We start from the raw sequence: 24,679 nt of genomic DNA, 5'->3' as shown, positions 1-24,679 counted from the left end.
AATGAAACCACACAATTAGTAGTGTCTCACGAAATAACAGCACATGCCACTTTTAAGTAACTCAATTCGGTACATCGAACTTAATTAATTTTTCATTTCGTATTGTTTTGAATGAAGATCACGATATTACGCGTTTTATTCACTTTAACACACAATATAACACTCGAAAATGCAACTATAACTCATAATTACGCTTTTTTTTAATGTAATTTATATAAAACACACGCGAAATACAAAAATAATAAGGTTATACATTATTACAATAATAACAAGACAAAAGTGTTGTACATCCTGACGCTCCACAAAATAAATCACGCTGCGTTCGGATACGCGCACTTATTTTTTTAAAATATGCTTTTTGTGTATTTTTATCCTTATTTAAGAAGGGATACGGTACATAAGAGTTTAATAATTAAGCCTACTAGCGCCAATCAATGTATATCAAAGGTTTATTAAGTAGTATTGATGTTTTAGAGGGAAATTTAAACATTTGTTTTGAATTAACGTTAAAACTCAACTTTAATTTTGTAACCTTTTATTGTATGTAGATTTTTATTAATTTTAATTTATGTTAAAGAGTTTTAAAATTCTAGATACAATGAACATAATTATATGTAATTTAAAGTTATCTGTTGCCAAAAAATTGTACAACTATTGGATAGACTGGATCATTGGCATTTTTAAAGTAAAACTTCTTTATGTGCACGCTTGACTTAGGGTGTAAGCTGGAGAATGCGTGACGAGAGAGTTACAAAAGTATGATCAGGCGAGGCGAACAGAGCAAGTGAGAGAGGCGCGAACACACATTTTCTTTCTCTCTTAGCCAGTTATAGTTCACGTCATGTAAAAAGAACGCTGGCCTTGAAGCTGCGCAGAAGCGATTTATCGGTCTATTTGGTGGTATGGGGTAGGGGGCGGACGTGTTTATCACGTGTCGCATGCTTGCCGGTGTGCTATTGGTTGGATAGTTCGACGTCGACTCAAAATACTATCGCGCACAAAAGTTTTAAATTACGAATAGTTTTACATATAGAAGTGAGAAAAATTATTTACAATATATAAATCGCGTCATCTAAAAAGACGCTGGCTGTTAAAATGCGCAAAGGCCTTTTAAAGTGTTGCCAACTCTTGAAAAAACTTTTTCGTACTGTCCATTTTTTGGAACAGTCTTATTTGGTAAACAAACCACTGTTAATCGTAATTCACGTTTTTTCCGCATTTATCACTCACTTTAACAACACATTAGCATACGGACACTTGTAAAACTCCATTTACTATTTCTTTCACTAAAAAATAACTATCAATTTATTATTTTAAACACATAAAAACTATTAAGATACGAATATCGAGAGTACAGATAATTAATATTTTTGAATACGACATTTCAATAACTACAAAATTTGTTATTGCTTTTGTTTTAAAAAAAAAATTTGTAATTTTTGTAAAGTGATAATTACTATACTTATTTAGTCCGAATTATTTGCACTGGTATTTCTAGTATTTTTTAATGTACCTACCAATAACCATTATACGAAGCCGCAAGTGAAAGCCTAATTAAAAAATAAAACAGTAGTACTTTTGTGCGCGAATATACCCATGCGCAAACGCACCCCCTCCAGTTTCTTTCAGCGTTCTTTTTACATGACGTGAACTATATGTTTGGTATATAAGACACAGAGTAGGTATATTGTACAGGCCTAAACACAGAGTACTTTAGTCGTGTCATCGTGTGTTCTAAAGCACACCCGTTTTTTAACCGACTTCAAAAAAAGGAGGAGATATATATATGTTCGGAAATAACTCCGTCGTTTATGAACCGATTTTGATAATTCTTTTTTTGTTGGAAAGGAGATACTATATATTTTCTTGACTATTTTTTCGTCTACCTATGTTGTATTATACTTGTCGATATAATTGAAGTCGGTTTTTCTTCGTTTGCCTGCAAACACAATTATTATTAATAAATTATAACGTTATAAATATATTTCTTAGTACGGCAACATTTAGTCATATCACGGGGGTTGATGCATAGAAATGGCCAAACGCTTTATAAAGCATTTTAAGTAGTCAAAGGTCATTTCCATTATCACTTATACCATGTTAAAATAATCGTTCTAACAAGATAGCTGCATGCCACACAAGTGTGCAACAACGATACCGAATATCAATCCCTATACTGGATTTATTCCTTGATCAAATAATTCTTAAGTCTACTATGTCTACATATAGTTGGTTTGAATTCGGTGACTTTCCTTAGCAAGTTGGCACGTTAGAAAGCTGTTATACTTTTTAACAAAGTTCAAAGAAGAAGATTGTTTTTTCTAGTTTTTTTTTTATGTGCTAGCTCATAACTTTTTACTGGATGTACCGATTTGAATCATACATTTTTTATTTGCAATAACTGTGCATTAGTGTAAGCTGTAATGATCTTATAATTGTATGTTGATGTAATAAATCAATTATTTCTCTATTTTTTTTATCTTTTATATGAAGAATTTGCTGATCAGTGTTGCTAATTCTATAACTTCTTTGATGTCTTTTATTTTAGTACTAAATATAGAATAATTTTAAATAGTTTGTAGACTGGAATAAACACACTTACTTTTGTTCAATATGTAATCAGAAAAAGGTTTTATAGGTGGTGTGAATAGAAACACAAAATAATGTCAATAACCATTTTAATTGAAACTTATCTTAATTCCAACATCTTGAATCGAACTGATTTTTTTCCCCATGAAATTATAATAAATTAACGACTAGATATTAACGCTGTACAGGGACCGAAGAAAACATAAAAAAATGTCGCAAAATTATAATTATCACATAATATTCATAATAATACATGTTTATATCAATAATCTCATCTTATTACAAACATATATTATTTGACATTATTATTTTTATTTACAATCAAATTTCACTTAGACATAATTGCGGTATTACTATTATAAAAAAAAACAATAAACTGGTCACACTGTTTTGGTATAAAAGTGTTTAAAAACTGTCCTTACGATACTCTAAAATAAATACGTTTACAAACTAATAATTATAACCGTAAAATTCTATATTTGAATTTATTGTAAATTTTCAAATGTAGAATTGCACAGAGAAATATAAAATAACTGGCTGCAAATGTTTTGGTACAATAAAACTGGTATTCTTAACAAAAAATTAAAAAAGGAATGATGTTTTTTTTTTTTTTTTTTAAAGAAAATGCATCGAGATATGTTGAAGACACTACTACATACACACACGCAAACATTTATATATTTATTACGTCAAGAAACGTCACAAACGATATGCAATGGTTTTGAGCAAGTAATGAATGGTATTGTACTAAAAACTCCAATTTTAACAGACTTTACGTAAATGATATTAACGATTTTCCTGTTTTATAGGTTTAATACCTCGCGGGTGGTCCCTTTTAAATATTGAAAACGTCTAAATGGCTGAAAGAGTACATTTAAATATTAATATTGCTTATATTTTTAAACACAGCGCCATAGCGCTTCATCTACGGGCCGATGTACGCTAAATATTAGATCTTTAATTTTAGATCTATTTAAAAATGTTATGGTAAGTTTCACACTGTGAAGATAAATTGTAAGAAGAATATCACACTGTGAAGTTTATTGACAATTTCCTTAGTTTTTTGTAATATAACTACAATGGTTATCTGTATATAATAATTTTAATAAACATTACGAATAAGAATTATGATACATTTTAGTTAAGTATGTTAAATTCATCTCCGTATTTATATATATGTTATTTCCATTATAATTTTATGTTATACAAAGATTCTAGGAAAAAAAATATCTTTTGATTATTACATAAACGATTTTTTTTTTAAATCAAACCTTTAAAACAGGAACTCCCGAGGTAACAGTACAGAGTAGAAAAATTAAAATTACTTTAAATTTTTAGTTTTTAAATGCTATATCAACGATATTACATATTTTACATGGTTCTAGACTATAGTGTTGCTATCTCTTTCACACACGTTATATATGGCTTTCTCATGTATAAGATACAATATGATATTATTGATGTTTTTTAAATCTGTCATCGAATATTTACAATCTGTGGACGTATGATTGCAGCCTAACGTCATAGACGATAAGAATAGACAGCATAGTTGAAAAAAGGTTTTAATTAATCTATTATTATTCATTACAATAAGTTTCAGTTATGTGAAATAGGCTATATTCAATCAATGTCACGAAGATCATTTGTATAGAAATCTACAGAAAACATACATAAAAACATGGGAAGTCTCTTTCACTCTTATGACAATAAAAAAGTGATGAAAAATATTTTTTTATTATTATTTAGTATACTGCGCTGTCTGTCCATCATCTATGCCCTACAGAATCTAACTTAGGAACCCTATTTTTATTACCTAGCAAAACTAGCTTTAATCATTTAGCCTCGCGTCACTAAAAACGATTATTTTCTTAACAGTCGTCCGTTACCAATAACACATACATTCGCCGATCTTAGGAACAGACGACCGTGTTTGTGTGTTAAACATTTATATCTATAAATTTTTATATTCAGAAAACGCTTCGTTTTAATTACGGACCGTTATAATGATAAAATCTTTATTACAGGTCAGAATTTTTCTTACAAAAAAAAGGAAAAAATAAAATAAAAAATGTTGCCTTATTGCGTAAAGCTATCCTAGATTGAAATTGATAAATAAGAATATATAATAGGAAATTACCAATAATTAAAAAAAAAACAGTCCATAAAACGGATAGTTTTCTAAATATAGAAATTAATTTTTAATCTATCGTTAATATAAATGTCATAATGAATGTTTGTTTCAAAAATACATGAGATTCATCGACGTATTTATGAAACAAAGTTTATAATATTTTTACTATGATTATATGTATATGTGAAATGGGATATTAACCATGGCGATTAGTTATGGTGCAGTGTACCACAACGTTTGAAATCATGTATGGTTTTCAAACTAATTATTGCCAAAATATGGGTACCTCAAAAAAAAACTAACAACAACTATGGTAAATACCCCCTTTTACATATAGGTAATTGATACTGCAATTCTCAAACTTTCCTGCGGCAACATTTCAATTCAATCATTATAAAGTCAAAATTATGAGAAAATACTAGTTTTTTTTTTTTGTAAACTATGAATAACATACTTAATTTATCCTGTCCATTAAAAAGTTAACTAAAATTAAAATCAAATGCATATATTAATTCAACATATAACACCTACGATCCATACATAACAGCCGAACCTCCCTAGTCGATACGATAAGTCAAGTGTCTCATTTTTTGTACACATAAATACGTTAACATTATTTATATACATACTTTTTGGAGTAGTTACCTTATTTGAATATATTAAATCAAATCGAGTATCCGAACGCGTTTTTGGCATATATTTTTTTATCCTGTCAATTTCGGGTTGACAGCGGATAGCGCGCGAAAGAGTCAAACCCAGCGGCCATGTTGAAAGCACATCAGGATTTGTATGTGCGAATAACGTCTTTGATTTGCGCCCTACATAGAGGACACTGACCACCCCCCTTGCCCCTCCACTGCTGTACTGCACAGCGATAACACATGCACATGTGCCCGCACATGTACAGAACACTATCGATGGGATTCTCATAGCATATCGTGCATTCCGTGCCTGTTAGGTTTCCTTCTCCTATAACAGAGTATATTGGTTGATGGTGTGAGGTAGACGGTAACTGCCTGCTGGTTGAGGGTCCGTTGGGGATCCTGTCGAGTCTTAAGGGTTCAGCTAGGACGTTGGGCATCTGGAGCTGTTCGTTGGAGTTGTTTTGACTGGTGGAGGAGCACTGGCCTTCCGTTCTAGGGCGGTAGGGCTGCGGAGCTGAGCATGTTGGAGCCTGCGTGGCGATTGGTTGGAGACCGGCAAGACAGAGTTGTGACGATGTTTGTATTGGCTGGAAGGAGAGAAAGAATTTGTTAAAACCACTGAATTTAATAAAATAAGATTGTTAGTTTACGAAAATTGAAATTGTACTATAACATTGATCTATTTAATAGACGTGATTAAAAAATTATGTGCTTAGTGTCTACACTGTTAATAAGAGTCTTGACTCACCTCAATGTAATGCGCACTGGCCAGGGTCAAGCCCTGCTGGTGGTTGGCAGCGTTTTGGGCACCATTTTGCGGTGGAAGGCTGACCACTAGCACCGTCCCCCCTGCTCCAGCCGAAATCGGAGCCGCTGAACCTGCCAAAACCCTCAACTGTTGCGGCGGAGTCTGCGCTTGCATCGCTTGCGAACTCAACATTCTGACCTTCTGCGTCGCACCATATATATCAACAAACGCCCATAATCTTAGGGTATGGTCTACGTGCATTACGGTCACTGGGTTAGAACCATTCCTGCTGACTCGAACCTCGCCATCTAAAGTCAGGGTCACAGCTAGTTCATCGCCTCTTCGGAGGCCGTTTGCTGCGTCTCTTCTGACCACCCAGTATTCCGGACGATCGAGGAGTTGTTCCGCATCATCTGGTAAGTCGCAGGGTCTGAGGGTCGCTGGGTCACAGGACGTTAGACCAATAGCCAAACTCCCAGCATATGCTGATTCCGTCGCTAAGATTTGAACTACAATTGTTTGTCCTGGGCGCATAGGACGAGCGGTAAAAACGTATCCTTGGCAGAACTCCGCTTCGATTCGCGCCGCAACACCTCTATCATTGACGAACTGTACGTTCCTCCCTTTCGTTCTGTGAAGACTTAAAGGAACCAAAGGACTCTGATACCTCGGTGGCGGTAGGGGTTCTTCTACAGATAACGAGCGCATGCTTGACACTAGTCTATCTTCCTCGACTGGACTTTGGGTGCATCTTCTAATTTGATTGGGCGCCCTCGGGTCCGCAAACTGTACTGCTGTGCAATTACCATAAACGTCCACCAACGCCCACAAAGGACTCCTAGTATCAACACCGGAGAAGAACAAACCCTTGTCCTCCCCATTTATCCCGAAATGGACATCGCCAGCCGAATTGACGTAATAGTGCAGTATATTATCCTTCTCGCAGAATCTTTCGCCGAGAGCCTTAGCCCAGTTCCCGGGCTTGTTCGTCAGGTCTGGGCAGGCGTACTTTGGAAGCGCGTGGGCTAGACTCGTGGGGTCATGGGTTGTGAACCCGAAACGTATGACTCCACTCCAGCTGTTCGAAATTTCGAGGAAACGAAGGCACACCTGGAAATAAAGATATCGGTTAACTGCTTATAGTATACTAAAATCTTAACCCAATCTATACATCTATATTAATAAATAAAATTGGTGTGTCTGTTTGTTATATTAAAATAACCGCTTTTTACTAAATTGCATATGGATGTATACACGGTACATGTACAAAAATAACATTTTTATACAATTTTTGTGTGTCTGTTTGTTCCGGTTAATCTCTGGAGGGCTGGACCGATTGCGACGGGACTTTCACTGGCAGATAAGGAGTAACTTAGGCTACTTTTATTTTAGAAATTTATTTATTTTATAACTGCGAACGAAACAATAACTTTTTTTTTCAATTCCACGCGGACGAAGTCGCAGGCACTACCGGTACAGTATTCGCAAGATTTTTAAGACTTTCTCCTATAATAAATTTTAATTATTTACAGTCAATAAGATCTCAGACAGTCTTAGATTTCTTTAAGTTCACCAAAACGCAATTAAGTTAAAACCACAACTAATAAAACAAAAACTAAAGTAAAAAGTTACCAATATGTCCGACTTACTTTTTCATTAACCCTAACTGGTCTGGCACTGAACGCCACACCCTTGCAGAAAGATTCCACACGCCTTGCCGTGGCACCATCACGGGATACGCGAACATTTTCACCGTGGACCGCGTGGAAGCTAAGAGGCGGTAGATTGTTGGGAGTGCCGCCGGTGCACGACGTTCGGGGCGCTGGAACAACAGATTTTTTTTTTTAATTTTATTTCAAGATTGCACCAACAACAAGTAATTCAACGTAGATCGACGAAAAAATAGTCAAGTAAATACGCATTATCAAAGATTACTCAAAAAGTAGTTATCAGATCTCGATAAAATTTATATGTGACCACATGATAAACATCAGCTTTCGATTAAATTAAAAATTATCAAAATCAGTACACCCAGTAAAAAGTTATTGCGAATTTTTGAGAGTTTCCCTCGATTTCTCTAGGATTCCATCATCATATCCTGGTTTCCTTATCATGGTACCAAACTAGGGATATCCCCTTTCCAACAAAAAAAGAATTCTCAAAATCGGTACATCAGTCACATCCAGTAAAAAGTTATGCGGTATAATACAACGTAGGTCGACGAAAAAAGCGTCAAGTAAAAACGCATTATTAGATATAGCTCGAAAAGTAGTTGTTAGATCTCAAATAAATTTAAATGGGACCAATTGGCACACACCACCTTTCGATTAAAAGAAAATTTGTCGAAATCGCTCCACCCAGTCAAAAGTTCTGATGTAACATACATAAAAAAAAAATACAGTCGAATTGAGAACCTCCTCCTTTTTTGGAAGTCGGTTAAAATGAACACCATTACATTTAAAGTTTCTCGTACATTATAAACTTGCTCAGTGTCACCTCAATCATACTGCAAACAGCGGTTCCAGGTAACAATATGAAATTACATTTTAATAAACATTTTATACATTTAAGCTTTAAACAAATTTTCAAACAATCATTGATAACAAAAAATGTAAAATTTAAAATCATTATTTTATAAATTTGTATATCATTTACAAGAAATAAGTTGATGTTAATAATGGTTAGTAAAAGTGATTTCAAATTAAAATGTCAGGTTGAGATTAGTATATTACAATAAATAGACCTAGGCGGACGTTCCGAGACCAAATAAGGGACGTCTTGATAAAAGGCCAGGTCAAGAGTACCCTAAACCGAAGAGCATGTATGAAGGGAATAATGAAAGTGGACGAAGCGAAAGAAGTATGTAAGGATCGTAGCAAGTGGAAAGAAGTGGTCTCTGCCTACCCTCTACGGGAAAGAGGCGTGATTATATGTATGTATGTATGTAATTACAATAAATTATAGTTAGCTTAAAATTAAATCATTAAAAACTAAATCATATTAAATTAAAATTCAGTGATAGGTTAATTTACATAATTATAAGCTATATCTAATATATTACTATATAGTCTGTCCAATGTAGTTTTTGAATTTCTGAAGGGGAGAATTGAATTTGAGAAAATATCTATTTGCGATAACACTCAAATATACTGAAATAATTTATTGGCAGGATGTAAGACAGGCCAGTAAATATATAAAAATGTAGAGAAAACATTAAAAAAAGGAAAATAAAAATATAATCATCTTTGACATCAATCTTTACAAATAATACAGATTTTAAAAACATGTCGGTACATAAGCTGGGCACGCGACATATAAAGAATCATTTTTATATAATATACCCCTTAATTTATTAGATGCAATGGCTATTTATTCGCTTAGAGATTACAAAACAGACGATATTAAATCTTATGACCGAGGTATCAAGCACCACAGCTGCCCTCTACCTCAGTTAGCACCTGCGCGGCAGATGTGTGACAGCCTGCCCTAACATTTGTTCATTTCAAATATACTTTAAGAATACCCATTTAATGTAACTAATACATACGCATCTTGTAAAATTTTATATATTTTAAAGACAGATAAATCGTAATGCTATAAAATTTCACAATAATTTTCTATACAATTCTAACATATGGTTAACGTGACTCCATCTTCTAATCATTTTTTTTTAAACATAAAATACTAAGTCTTAGGTTCAACATCAAACAGCCTAAAGAAATACTTGACAATATAATAAAGGCATAAAAGCATTAACATTCATAAAAAAGCGCTCTTTACCCTCATTGTACTTGTATAAGAATCTAAATACCACCCATCACTAGCCAAGGGGAACCGCACGTGTGCGCTGTGCCTAATGGCGTTAAGTACGGAAGTGTAACGTTAGCGTATTCATAGATCACAATAATAGACCGCCATTTTGTTTTACAAGTTCGTGCGAAATGACAATTGCATACTTCGGTATACTTTTTTCACAATTTGAGATAGCTGTGCCTCGCGGTTCCACCATTTTTAAACTCTCAAAAAAGAATATTTTTCTTGTTTTCCTAACATTTCTTATTAATTGTCAGTTCCTATCCCGGCTGGAAGTTCCAAATAAACAACGATGATTCTATGGGAAGTTATCTGTAATCCAGATATATAATTGGAAGTTATCTGTAAATCAGATAAAAATTGTGTGAACATTTTGGAATCCCTGTTCCTACTTCCCATACAATCATCGTTTTTTATTTAGAACTTTCAGCGGGGATTGGTCGTAGCATAAAATTATATAGCCCTTCCTCGGTAAATGGAATATCCAATGCAAAAATAATTTTTCGATTCCAACCAGTACCGCCTGATATTAGCGCCGTTAGCAAACATACATTTCAGCTTTATAATATTACTAGCTGTGCCCGCGGCTTCGCCCGCGTTGAAATTAGTGTGTCACAAAGTTTTGCCGGCAAACTTCCAGTGAAACTCTCATCAAAATCGGCTTAGCCGTTCCGTAAACCTTCCTCTTGCCAATGGTGGAGCCCTCTCTACAATGTTGAAACCGCATGAAAATCCGTTCAGTAAATTTTGAGCGAATCGATCACATACACTTTTGGGGACTTATAATACACTAACTGTTGCCCGCGATTACGTCCTCGTGGTTATGAAGATATGTATTACTATTAAGATGTTTAACGCAAATTATTTTTTTTATTTCAGTCACTTGAAATGCTTATCAAACTGAGTAACTTTTTAAAAGGCACAGTTTAGTATAATTTAATAGTTATTTTTATAAAACCTCTCACCACATCTCACCTCATACACCATATTTTTGGTTTTATTTTCAGGCTGTATATGTTTCATACAAACTATCAACCCCAATTAAACCCCCTTAGCGATGGAATATCGTAAAATCCGTTCTTAGCGGACGTCTGCTAACTATAATCTACATCCCTGCCAAACTTTATCTTTGTCCAACCTGGATGGATAGACCATCCAGCGGTTTTTGAGTTCTCGTGATGAGTGAGTCACTGACCTTTCTCTTTTATATATATAGATTACGATGCATTATTTGGACACCTCCTCACCATCTATAGAGCATATATTTTAAATTTCAAGTCTCTTACTTCAAAAACATAAGACTTTCATTCAAACTTCCGACCCCCGTTTTAGCCCTTTAAGGGTCGAGTTTCATAAAATCAACTCTTAGCGAATATTTACGCCCTATAAGGAACCTACTTGCCAAATTTCAAGTTTGTAGCTGTTATAGTTTCGAAGATTTTGTAATGAGGGAGTCAACCTACCATTCCCCGTTTTAATCCCAAGAAGGAGTTGATTTCTAAAGATACATTATTTGGACACCTTCTCACTATTTAAAGAAAGTACATTTTAAATTTCAAGTCTCTTACTTCAAAAACATAGGACTTTCATACAAACTTCCGACCCCCGTTTTACCCCCTTAGAGGTCGAATTTCGTAAAATTCATTCTTAGCGAATGTTTAAGCCCTAAAAGGAGCCTATGTGCCAAATTTCAAGTTTGTAGGTGTTATAGTTTCGGAGATTTCGTGATGAGCGAGTAAACCTACCATCCCCGGTTTTAACCCCAAAAGGGAGTTGATTTCTAAAGACACATTATTTGGACACCTTCTCATCATCTATAAGGCATACATTTTAAATTTGAAGTCTCTTACTTCAAAAACATGGGACTTTCACACAAACTTCCAACCCCCGTTTTACCCCCTTAGGGGTCGAGTTTCGTAAAATCCGTTCTTATCGAATGTCTACAACCTATAAGGAGCCTACCTGCTAAATTTTAAGTTTGTAGCTATTATAGTTTCGGAGATTTCGTGATGAGTGAGTGACCTTTCGCTTTTATATATATTATAGATTATAGATTATAGATTATAGATAGATATATATCATTTGATGATATAAAGTTATTACGAGCAAATGCGATATTTTTTACTATTCCAAAGACTATATTTAAAGAATATATATATTTAAAACTATTTTACAAAATCGTAATAATTTAACTTAAATTCATATAAACGTCAAATTTATTATTTCAAAATGGTGTTCATATTTTTGCAGACTGTGATGACTTATTAAAAAAAGATTTTTTTTTTAAATTTAATTATACTCCCAAAAACACACAATAAGACCATAAATTAAGTATTTCGAAACATCTCTTCTTATTGAAAAATTATTTCGTTCAAAAAAATATCAACACGTGTCCAAAATAATAACAAGTCTAGAAATTTAGGTATTAAAATTAAACAATGGGGGTAGTTCTTTTCAAAACACAAATGACTAACACTTAAAGAGAAATTTTGAATAAGTGCCAGGTGGTCTAAGAGGGTGGATATTGAGGGGGATAGTTTCCGGCGGAAGCAGATTGTACTTACCGAAATTCCACTTTTTGGGGGAGGAAGTTGGTTATATTGGAGTAAGATGATACAATTTGGATACATTTGATTTATTAATGTTATTCACTTTTTGAAAAGATAACCGAAGCGTGTGAAACTATATATACTTATAAATCTCGTGTCACGATGTTTGTCCGGTTTAATCTCTGAAGCTACAGAACCGATTTTAATGACATTTTGCGCAAGTATGTAACTATGTCCAACTAAAATATAATCTATGTTTTATTTCGATCATCACTTCCGCCACTGATAGACACAGGCCTCCATAAGTTCGCGCCAAAAACAGCGTGAACTCATATGTTTTGCCCATAGTCACCACGCTGGTCAGGCGGGTTGGTGACCGCAGGGCTGGCTTTGTTTGTCGCACCGAAGACGCTGCTGCCAGTCTTCGGCCTGTATATTTCAAAGCCAGCAGTTGGATGGTTATCCCACCATCGGTCGGCTTTTTAAATTCCAAGGTGGCAATTCACCAGGTCATCTAGTACAAAATTGTAACCGTCCAGTGTCTGTACATGAGAGACGTTTAGGAGAAATTAGTTGAAGGAGTCTTTATTCATATAATTATTTTTTTTTTGTATTTGTCTGTTACGTAAAATTCGTTACGTGAAATTTCATGCAGCTTTCACAGTTGTAATCCTGTAGATCTAACTTATATTCTGGTAGTTAGTAGAAGGTTTCAACTTGATACATCTTCTATATAGTTATTGCTGTATAGACTATGGTTGTGACATCGTTACTAAGTCATTTTATACACACATCTACAAACGAACCCAAAGGACAAAAAATAGTCTTGAAACGCTTAGTTATACAAAACATACTTTAAAATAATATAAATACCTACACTTCATCCCTAATCCATCTTAAAATTCGAGGGGTCTTTTAAAGTTGCCCCTCAGTGAGGGCCCTCACCCCAGACATGTGCAACACCTCTAAACATCTATTTGCGTCGCAGAAATTAATTTGGAACACACGCCAAACTAAAATAGAATCGATTGCTCAAAACTATTGTCTTAACACTAGTTTCTTGACGCGGTTTTGTCTGTGTTAATATTTTTTTTTATACAACTCGGTCCGCAAACAAGCGTATAGCGTAGTTCACTTGATGGTAAGCGATTACCGTAGCTTATAGACGCCTGCAACACCAGAAGCATCGCAAGCGCGTTGCAGACCCCACCCTCAATCTCCACCAGGAGTCCTGGTCACCTTATTTACACGGGAACACAATATTGCTGTAAAGTAGTAATAATACTGCTATAGCTGTGATCTTCTGTAAGGTTGAGGTACGACCCCGGTCAGGCTGCTCCAGATTTTGAGCAGGATATTTCCTGCTGTGCCCCACCTCAGTTTATCGGTATACCTAGTTTTATATTATTTAAATTTAATTACAATAAACATACTTACTTATAACGGTAACTTATACGGTATTTTTTTTTTTTTTTTTTATTATATAATATGGTTCAAAAATAAATTTTCAATTCTGATTATTTTTTATTTAAGATAGCTTAAACCAATGTTACCATAAAAAAAAAAAGAAATAAACACAAAAATACATCTGTCAAATCGTTGGATGCGCGCGCAGTGAAAATGTCACGTCTTACGTCACGACCTCTTCCTGATGCCGAGAACCTAATCTTAGTCTGTGATGACGTCAAACATGGTCTAGATCTAGTAATAGACAAGTGTCGCAAACCCTTGAGCGTTGTTATAACGATTGATGAACGTTTGTTTACTTATCGCTTAGAACGTTCTAGATTTTAAGAATAGAACCTAGAATGGATGGTAGCATTCAGCCGGTAACATACCACTGTTAGGCACAGGCCTCTTTCTCCATGTAGGAGAAGGATTAGAGCTTAATCCATCACGCTACTCCACTGTGGGTTGGCGAATAGGTCCCTTGGACCGATGGCCTAACGTGCTCTCCCGGGGCACGGTGAGGAGACCCACAAGCAGACGACTACTCGCATCACTACACCACAGTGGCTGTTGTACCAGGATGGTAGTAAAGACGTTATTCTTAAAAGTTATAGGTGCGATTATAGATAAGCTTAACAAAGGAGAAATGTGTGTTTGGTGTACGTACAGACACGTAAACGCAAAGTTTTTACTATAAATAAAAAAAGAAGGATGAAAACACGCGGGTACTCTAGTCTACTCGTGCACATTCGTAGAACAATAGTACTATAAAAAAACTTAACACGGGACGGGTGAAAACATGCGGGTTTTCTAGTCTAATCGTGTATCGAACAATGATAATATCAAAGATGTAAAGATCTACAAAAAAAAAACTACCCACTTACTTTTTCCACGACTACGAATTGTGATCATTAACTTAACTAGTAAAAACCGGTACAAACTAGTTTAAGCCGGTTTAAACTAGAAAATAATAGAAGAGAAAAATAATAGAATAGAGAAACGATTGATATTCTAACGTGTTTCCAACCACATGACCGGTCATACCTCCTCGCTGGCCACCCCACAGCAATTACAGAGATTTCCTTTCGAGCAGGACGCGTGCTTCGAAGCGTGTCTCCTTGTTTTTTGAAACATCCTATATGCTAGGATTTGTTTTATATTTAGGCCCTTATAAGTACGTATAATAAAATTATAACCGCTTATGTCTGTACAAAAGAGATGTACAGGAAATACTGATTTGTAAGATTTTTTTTTGTTTTTACATAAAATCGGCAGCAGGAAATTAATTTCGGTGACCATAGTTATGATCCTGAAGATCTAACTTATAACCTGTACCTGTATAAACTATTGTTGTGACATCGCAACGCAGTAGTTTTATGCACACATTATTATGAACACAGTTAAATTTAAATATGAACAACTTATTCCTCACTAGCGACCTCTGTCCGACCAATATTTTTTCACACGACAAGTAATCACCAACATATCATATACTAAAACCTTTTCTGAAACACGCTGCATCTTATGGTATAAGTATTATTCCAATCGGTTCAGTAGTTTTCGCAGTATGACCGAACAAAAAAACCGGTTCTCCATTTATTAGTATATTGATATACAGATAGATTTAAGTCATATGAAGGCAGCGTTAAAATCTTATCTATATATTAATACGCGAAGCAAAAACTTTGTACCCCTTTTTACGAAAATTGCGCGGACGGTGGATTGTGAAATTTCGCACACTTATAGTTTATATAGAGAAGGAGTGCAGAATAGTAATTTTTTTTTTAAATTATGCATAAAAATATATTAAATCAATAAAAAAAAAACATTACCCACACTCCCATGCATTTGACACACACGCATATTATACTATTTTGTTGATTGTCAAAGTTTGTAGTCAATTTGATAAATTTAAAAGAGGTTCTTTATTTTCATTATTTTTTTGGGTTTTATTTTAATTTAAATTTTTAATTATGGTCGAATTTTGACCACTGGGCGACCATTATTTTTGTATAATTTTTCGTTTGAATGTATCGTCAAAATGTATGTACGCGTGTAACTTACGAAAGACTGCAACGAATTGGACAATTCTTTTCTTGTTTTTTTTTTTTTTTTTAACCGACTTCCAAAAAAGGAGGAGGTTCTCAATTCGACTGTATTTTTTTTTTTTTTTTTTTTTATGCATGTTACATCAGAACTTTTGCCCTTGTGGACCGATTTCGACGAATTTTGTTTTAATCGAAAGGTGGTGTGTGCCAATTGGTCCCATTTAAATTTATTTGAGATCTAACAACTACTTTTCGAGTTATATCTAATAATGTGTTTTTACTTGACGCTTTTTTCGTCGACCTACGTTGTATTATACCGCACAACTTTCTACTGGATGTACCGATTTTCATAATTCTTTTTTTTGTCGGAAAGGGGATATCCCTAGTTTGGTACCGTGATAAGGAAACTAGGATCTGATGATGGGATCCCAGAGGAATCGAGGGAAACTCTCGAAAATCCGTAATAACTTTTTACTGGGTGTACCGATTTTGATAATTTTTAATTTATTCGAAAGCTGATGTTTATCATGTGGTCACATATAAATTTTATCGAGATCTGATAACTACTTTTTGAGTAATCTTTAATAACGCGTAGTTGCTTGACTATTTTTTCGTCGATCTACGTTGTATTACTGGTCGATGTAATTGAAGTCGGTTTTTTTTTTCGTTTGCGAGCAAACACAATTATTTTTTTATCAAAACAAGATGTGTGTTAATACGTACATTCAAAAATTCTCGAAAAAGAAATACAGCGGCACGTCATCATTAGGACCAGATTTGTATAAAAGTAACTAGCTGGCCCCGCAAACGTTGTTTTGCCATATATGTTATTAACCCCCTTAATCCCCCCCTCCCTTCTTATCTTCTATTCTATTCTTTCTTATATCTTAGGAGGATGAAAAATAGATGTTGTTCGATTCTCAGACCTATCCAATATGCACACCAAATTTCATGAGAATCGGTCAAGCCGTTTCGGAGGAGTTTAACTACAAACACCGCGACACGAGAATTTTATAGATTTGATAAAAAAACCGATATAAGATAAATATAGCGGTACTAAGTTCACTGGCTCAACTATATAGTATATTCTAATGCATATTCATTGTTTTTGCTGCACTGTTTATCACATAAATTGTATCTTTTTTTTCTATAAATAAATAAATAAAATGTCTCAAAGATAAGATAAACACCCCCAATCCACAGATGTGGTGATGTGGTGAGACTCTCAAGGGGCTTTGAGTTAATAGAGTGTGTATTGTTAGCACTCGAGGGATGAAATAGAACATTGGGGGTGGAAATCGTATTAATATCGATTTTATTTATACTTAAGAACTAACGATAATTAAATATTTATACATATATAAAGACAAAATGTCTGTCGTTGAGACTAACGATTGAGTAAGTCTGCTAATTAAGAGGTTCCTTATAAAGTCACACACGCAACATTTAAATACACATGAAAATAAAAACAATTTGGTCTACTTTTTAAAAAGAACCCTTCTCTTTCAAGCACTAAGCAATTCGCTAGTACATTCTCGATGCGTACGACCCAAGAATGGAACTCTCTACCAGCTTCTGTATTTCCGGAAAACTATAACCTGGAGGTCTTTAAGTCGCGAATGAATAGGTTACTTCCAGGTAAGCGTGCTCTATCCTCGACCGCATTGTCACTTATCATCAGGTGAAATAGTGATTAAACGCAAGCCTATCATAATCTATACAAATAAAGAAAATTGAAGTGTCTGTTTGTAGTCTTAAAATAACCGCTTTTAACTAAATGCATATGGATGGATACACGGTACATATACCAAAATAACATTATTACAATTTTTGTCTGTCTGTTTGTTCCGGCTAATCTCTGAAACGGCTGGACCGATTTTGAAGGGACTTTTACTGGCACATAGGTGATGTAGTAAGGAGTGATTTAGGCTATTTATTTATTTATTTAACAATTTATGTACACTAGGAAAGCAAAGGAAATAGCTCTTATAAACAATGCTGGTACAAAGGCACTACTTATCCCATGATGGAATCTCTTCCAGTAGTCCTGCTACAGGAAACTTATAAAACAGTCGCAAAATTAGCGTGTACAATCTAAACATATACATAATAAAAATATAATATAAATACATAATTATACAATATATAAATAAATACATAATAATTTATACACACGTAGATACAAATAATACGATACTTATACATACACGCATACACATATACGATACATAATATAATACATACGATAATAAATTCCAATACGCATAAGGACACTTAATTAAATTGATTTTAGACTAGGATTGATTAAGGTAGAATTTTCTAACTCTTTTCTTAAATAGCGATAGTGTTTTGCAATCGCGAATTTCATATGGTAGGGAATTCCAAAGTCTAACGGAATGTACAGTAAAGGAGTAAGAATAAAAATCGGCTACTTTTATTTTAAAATTTTATTTATTTTGTAACTCTGCGAACTGAACAATTTTTTTTAAGTTCCACGCGAACGAAGTCGTGGGCACAGCTAGTATAAAAAACAAAAAGACCGAGGCTTATACCCAGCAGTGAGATGTTCAATCAATCAATCATAAAAGTAAGTTGAATTTGAGAAAGGATTCTGTGGAACATCTTTCAAGAGATCTTCTTCGATGATCTAAATACGGATCATATTAAATATTTTGTTTGTACGTCCGTTCGTTACGCTTTAATTATAAACAACATCCTTTTGAGATGATTCAAACAATTTCTGAACTGAATGATAAAAAAATATTTACAAAGTCAGACAATTTTTAATCTAAAGATCCTAAGGTTGCGAAATGTAAAACGCGCTAAAATTAAAGAATGATTTAAAAAAATTTGCGCACTTTTCTTAAATCTTCAATCGGTAAAAATCAAAAAAAAAAATAATCGAAAAACTATTAATTGTAAAAAAAATTTGCCTTCCAGCCAGTATCGGTCGAGAAATTATTTTGAAAATAAACTTATATATATATAAAAAAATCCTGCATCTCGGTGTTTGTTATCGAACTCCTCCGAAACTCGACAGATTTTTATGAAATTTTGTGAGTAGGTATATTTCGTAGGTCTGAGAATAGGTTGTAGGCTATATTTTTATAACCCTATGCGATTGACAGAACAACGTTTGCCGGATCGAGAGTAACATATAAATAGTGACGTATCTTCAAATCTGAGTTATTTTTGGTATATTTACGGGCGCTAAGGGACCGGGCGTTATGAGGGCAGATGGCGCCCACAGACCTCTATTACACGCTTCAATCGACTCGAGGATACCCATTTATTTCTGGAATAATATTTACGTTCAGAATATCTGATTTTGTAAGATATAATATAATTGTGTTTGCTTAAAAAAAAACCGACTTCAATTACAACGATGACAGGAATGACGTTCGATTTGCATTGAGTCCTATATCGTATATCCGTCAACCCGCAGTAGAGCAGCGTGAGCAAGTTCCAATCCTTCTCCTATGTGGAAAGAGGCCTATGGCTGGCCAGTGGGATGATACAGGATGAATGCATATATCGTAGGTAGTTGAAAAAAATAGTCAATTAAATACGCATTATTAGAATAAATCAAAAAGATCTCATCAATCATCAGATCTCGATCAAATAGGATCAAAAGACAAGTATCAGATTTCAATTAAAAGAAGAATCATTAAAATCGGTACACCCAGTAAAAAGTTATAAGGTAACACAAGCTCCTCCTCTTTGTAAGTCGTTTAAAAATTAGGAGACATGTTTTTGATATACCAAAAGTATATATTAAAAAAATATCAAATTTTAATCTGTTACATGAACGGATACCATTTTTAAGTCACCGCTTATGAAATTAAAAAAAAAAAAACGGAAGTTTACGTCCGTTCTTTTTTTTTTAATAAACAACTTACAATGTTTTAAAAACTTTTTTACTTTTTACATTTTTACTTGTTAGTCCCAAAAGTAGACTTTATATCACATTAAAGATTCCAACAGTAATGATACACTGTCTAATATATTATAAAAAATTATTATATCATAAAATATTACCGCCACTTATCAAAGAGAACTACAATAAAAAAATGTTACAAATTACATTTAACCATGAGAAAAATATAAACAATTAGACAATTTAAATTTTAATTATAACCTCGAAAATTTAGGAAGAATACGTATCAACCGTGGTCCATTTTAAGCCGTATCTAATTGTAAATAGAAAAAAAAAATGGTGAATTATTTTTAATCTGCCGTAAAACGCTCGCCTTCCGTCACGGTATCTGACGGGTCTTTAACCTTAGTTGTCTGATCGCTGGAATGGAAACTATTGTAGGAAGTTTAAAAAAAAATTAGTCCAGTTTATATAAATTGCAATAATATTTAAAATTCTCAAAAGACAGTAATTTTTATGCTTCAAAAATATTTTCATTCTTAAAATTAAAAAAGATTGATTATAATTTCAACAAATTACGACCTATGGCATTTTTTCTTAAATTGAATATTAAAAAAAAAAAAAGAAATATTTTAACTCCTAAATATTTATGTAATCCTAATACCTGCCAGTCTTTATCACATTCGAATTAAAAAGAATAAAATAATAATAAAAAAATACTTATAACTAATTGACTCCTAGATATTTATGTTTTCCGTACACATAACATACTTACATTTAACAGATCCCATAGTCCTATATATAAACTGAAATTTTTTATAAACACAACTACATCTCTTAAATAACACTAAATTAAAACTTTTTTTTTTTAGTCTAACAAAATCAACATTACAAAATGGCCGACTTCAAAGACTGAAAGGAAAACAAATGAGTTTGCCTACAAAAGGATTGAAATTCCGTGATTCATCAAGTCCAAGGTCTTCCAGATCGTTCTTAAGCTTTCCGTCTTTGTCTCGGGAGCTTTCTTTAAGCTAATTATAATACTAAGTGAGACAAAATAAAACCCTTATAGTTACAAAGGGACAAAGCTTTCCTATATAAATCACATGAGTCATTTATAAAGCAATGTAATTACTTTTTTTTTGGTGTTAGAAATACATACTATATGTACTTGTCAGGCTATACGTCAGTTTTTTAATAATTATTATTTTTTTGTTAATTGAAGGAGTTTTTATATTCGACTTTTTAATACATCTTCTATATGTTATGGATCCCTAATACGAGTACAAATATACAAAGACAAATAATAGCCTCAAAACATAATTAAAGCTAACAAAACTTTATACGAGTGAAACCGTATCATTTCATTACATATAAATAAATTTCTTTTATCATAAACACGAAAGCAGTTAGCAGAGTTAAGTGTAATTAATTTCAAGGTAAACAATAATTGCTTATTAAGAACATTTTCTTATAAAATTATTTAATTAATTCATAAATTCATTGTTATTTTGACAATTAAAACTACATTTTGCGATGAATATAGTTTGACTTTTCAGTTTGATTTACTTTAAAAAAAAATCAACATTCAAATTTAAAAAAAAAAAATTACGTCTATTCCACACAGTGTAAAGAACGACCTACGAATTTTAAGTTATTCGTTTTGGGCAAGTGAAACCGCGAGTAATAGCAAGTATTACAATAAAACTCCACACACACAACTGAAAGTAGATTTAAACGAAGCGTAACGATCTAAAAAACCACGGACCCATGTTAGAATTGCACACGTCGTTAGAGAGAGATAACAATAATTATACATATGTTAGAACAAGACGGAAGACGTTGAGAAATACTATGTAAGATTGATTCACGCTTCGAATACCTATATGTAGAGATTTTTTTCAATTTTTTGAACTCTGTAATGGTGGCCGTGGTGTAAGCATGTGCATTTACTACTGTTTAGAAGTTACTGTTTACTAATGACGTTATGTTCCCGTCCCGTCCACGTTCGTATGTATCGATGAACACATATTATTTTTTAAACAATTATAAGATCGTTGCCTACTTGTAGGTAAACTGCAAGACGCAGGAATTAATAAATACCCATGTGTATATACAGGAATATAGTTTGACTGTATATATACAGCAATAATAGTTTTTTTTTTATTAATGTCGGTTAACAAAATGCATTTCTAAACTAAGATTTACAATGGGATCCCCGTGGGTCACAACATGTGCGCGACATTTGTTCATTATCTATGACGCCCCCGCAATCGAAGACGGCCCCCGCTTCGTTGTATTTTCGGTGGGAAACGCCATCTTTTTTCATTTTGACAATGACGTTTCAAAAATAGAAAAGTTAAATGAAAAATTAAATTATTATTCTATAAGTTATAAGTACATCTGTGTTTACTGGTCATAATATCCTCCGCAACACGGTTGCCTGGTAGAGATCGCTTTTTAGCGATAAGGCCGCCTAATTGTACAAAGCTAACACTAATATTAATATGTTGTATTTTTCTTTGGTGTACAATAAAGAATATTTATTTATTATTTATTTAAATTTATATATATAAAAATTTCGTGTTACGATGTATGTGGGCGATAAACTCCCGAAACTACTGAACCAATTTTTATCAAATTTTGTAAGCATCGTTATAAATTATAATTCAGTCCAACTGGGGAGATAGGGTAGTTTTTATTTCAATTGGATTCGGTAGGTAGCGCTGCTATCGGTATGTAAGCAATCAAAGGTAGCTGTTTTCCGGGCAGGACAACGTCTACCGGGTCCGCTAGTATAAAGATAGTTCTGAAAACAATTCAAATAATCATTTGCATATGAAACAAGTATTTTTTACTAGGTTTATAAAAATGGAAATTTTGATTTTTACGAAAAAAATAATAATAATCGTATCAATTGCGAAGTAAGTTTTACCTGTTCAAATGAGACAATGACAAGAACTTTAGGATCAATTATAAAAATACCAATAGAAACCTTATACTCAACAAAGCCTTAGGCCGTAAAGTACCTTTTTTTTACGTGGGGAAAATCCATCATGGATCATCATCATCATCCAGCGCGGGGGCGCCAGAGGGTTATGTCAGACTCCTACTGACCAAAAACCACCACGTATGAGCAGTCATCCGCCTGGGTGGGGCGAGATGGGGTCGCGCTAGCATAAGCCACCTAAAGGCCGTAAAGTACCTTACAATCAACGTAAGGATTAAACGTCATTAGGGTCATGAGACGTATTATTCGCATCTACTTACTAACTACTAGGAGTACATAAGTCAGAAAGAGAAATGAAAATTTCCTTCTTCTTCAAACCTTCTAAAAACTTTTAGAAGACAATTAAAATTAAAGAAAAAACAAATTAGCTAAGTCGTTCTCAAGTTATGGGTTGACCATGGAAAGTAAAAATGAAATTTCCCATGGTCTTGGAAATATTATTACACACGTACATAGAAAATAGATAATTAAAGTTATTTTTTTCCCATTTTTCTTGTATCAGCGTAAATCCAACCAACGTCCGAGATAACCGCGACCACGGGAAACGGATGCTGCGTATCTCGTGACGGGCGCGATGTGAAACTCGACACGTTTTAAAACTAGATACATTACAGAACGGATTAGGTACTTTCTTTGTAAACAATACACTTTTAAATAATAAGTAACGAAAATTAGAATTATTTTTTTTAGCCTGTAACGTCCCACAGCTGGGAATAGAGCGGTTTGTTCGTGTACAAAGGGTTCGAGTTTAAGTAACAACGCTATTATTGTTGGAAACTGAATTTCCGAAAAAATTATACGTAGCAAATGTCATCAAAGAAGATTATAAGTCATTTAACACTACGCAATCTATACTAATATTATAAAGCTGAAGAGTTTGTTTGTTTGTTTGACGCGTTAATCTCAGAAACTATTGGTCCGATTTGAAAAATTCTTTCGGTGTTAGATAGCCCATTTATCGAGGCAGGCTATAGGCTATATACCATCACGCTAAGACCAATAGGAGCGGAGTACCAAGGAAGAATGATTCGGAATCGGTGTTTTTTTTCCTTTTGAAAGCTTCCGTTGTGTGAGTTGCGTAAACACTTATAGTTTTGCAAAAATCATGTATGACAGAATTGTTCCTATTCCACGCGGACGAAGTCGCGGGCAGAAGCTAGTGAGTTATATGACCAAAAACATCTGTCAACCAATTTGACAATCAACTACAATGCAAACTCTAGAAAAAAAATTAAAACATTATTTGGCAATCTATCGACATTGTTTTTATCTAAGCAACACAAAAAAAAGAAGTTATTCCCACGGTATATCCGTCTGTTCTTTTAAAATATGCCCTAAACAATGTACATAATTAGGCTCATTAGAATGAATGACGTTACGAATAATAAGAAACGTTCGGTCATTGTGAATGAAATGAATGAATTTATTAGTACAATAGAAACGCAAAGATTGTTAAACTCAAACTTAACTTTTTTTTTTATAAGCCGAAGCCCAAGACACGCTACTTTGTCAGCTTTATTTGATACTAACTTTCATCCGTGACTTTTTATGAGAATTTGGAATTATGTAAATATATATATATATATATTATTGTTAACAAAGTCATTGTGATTTTACAACAACCTTTACTAATATTATAAAGAGGTAAAGTTTTTAACTTTGTTTGTACGGGGTAATCTTCGCAAATACTGATCCGATCATGACAATTATTTCACTAGCAGAAAGCTACACTATTCAGGAGTGATATAGGCTATATTTTATTGTTACTGAACGAAAAATTCAGTGAAAAATAATAGTATATGTAAATCAAGTCGGAGAAAT

At 33.6% G+C, this 24,679-nt stretch overlaps 1 protein-coding gene across 1 annotated transcript in view; it reads right to left on the bottom strand.

Annotated features, from left to right (window-relative positions):
* Positions 1-5,209: 5,209 nt before the first annotated feature.
* The window catches only part of LOC123667182 (protein neuralized), a 32,969-nt gene continuing 13,499 nt past the window's right edge, over positions 5,210-24,679 (bottom strand). The window contains exons 2-4 of the mRNA XM_045601151.1: positions 7,762-7,934; positions 6,113-7,222; positions 5,210-5,951 (exon numbers count right to left, since the gene is read on the bottom strand). Of these exons, the coding sequence (XP_045457107.1) occupies positions 5,499-5,951; positions 6,113-7,222; positions 7,762-7,934 (1,736 nt within the window). The 3' untranslated portion in view covers positions 5,210-5,498. The remainder of the gene's footprint in view (positions 5,952-6,112; positions 7,223-7,761; positions 7,935-24,679) is intronic.

This window comes from Melitaea cinxia, chromosome 27 (assembly GCF_905220565.1).
Source record: "Melitaea cinxia chromosome 27, ilMelCinx1.1, whole genome shotgun sequence".
Lineage (NCBI taxonomy): Eukaryota > Metazoa > Arthropoda > Insecta > Lepidoptera > Nymphalidae > Melitaea > Melitaea cinxia.
The sequence above is the reverse complement of the archived record's forward strand: the minus strand, read 5'-3'. Positions and strand labels throughout refer to the sequence as shown.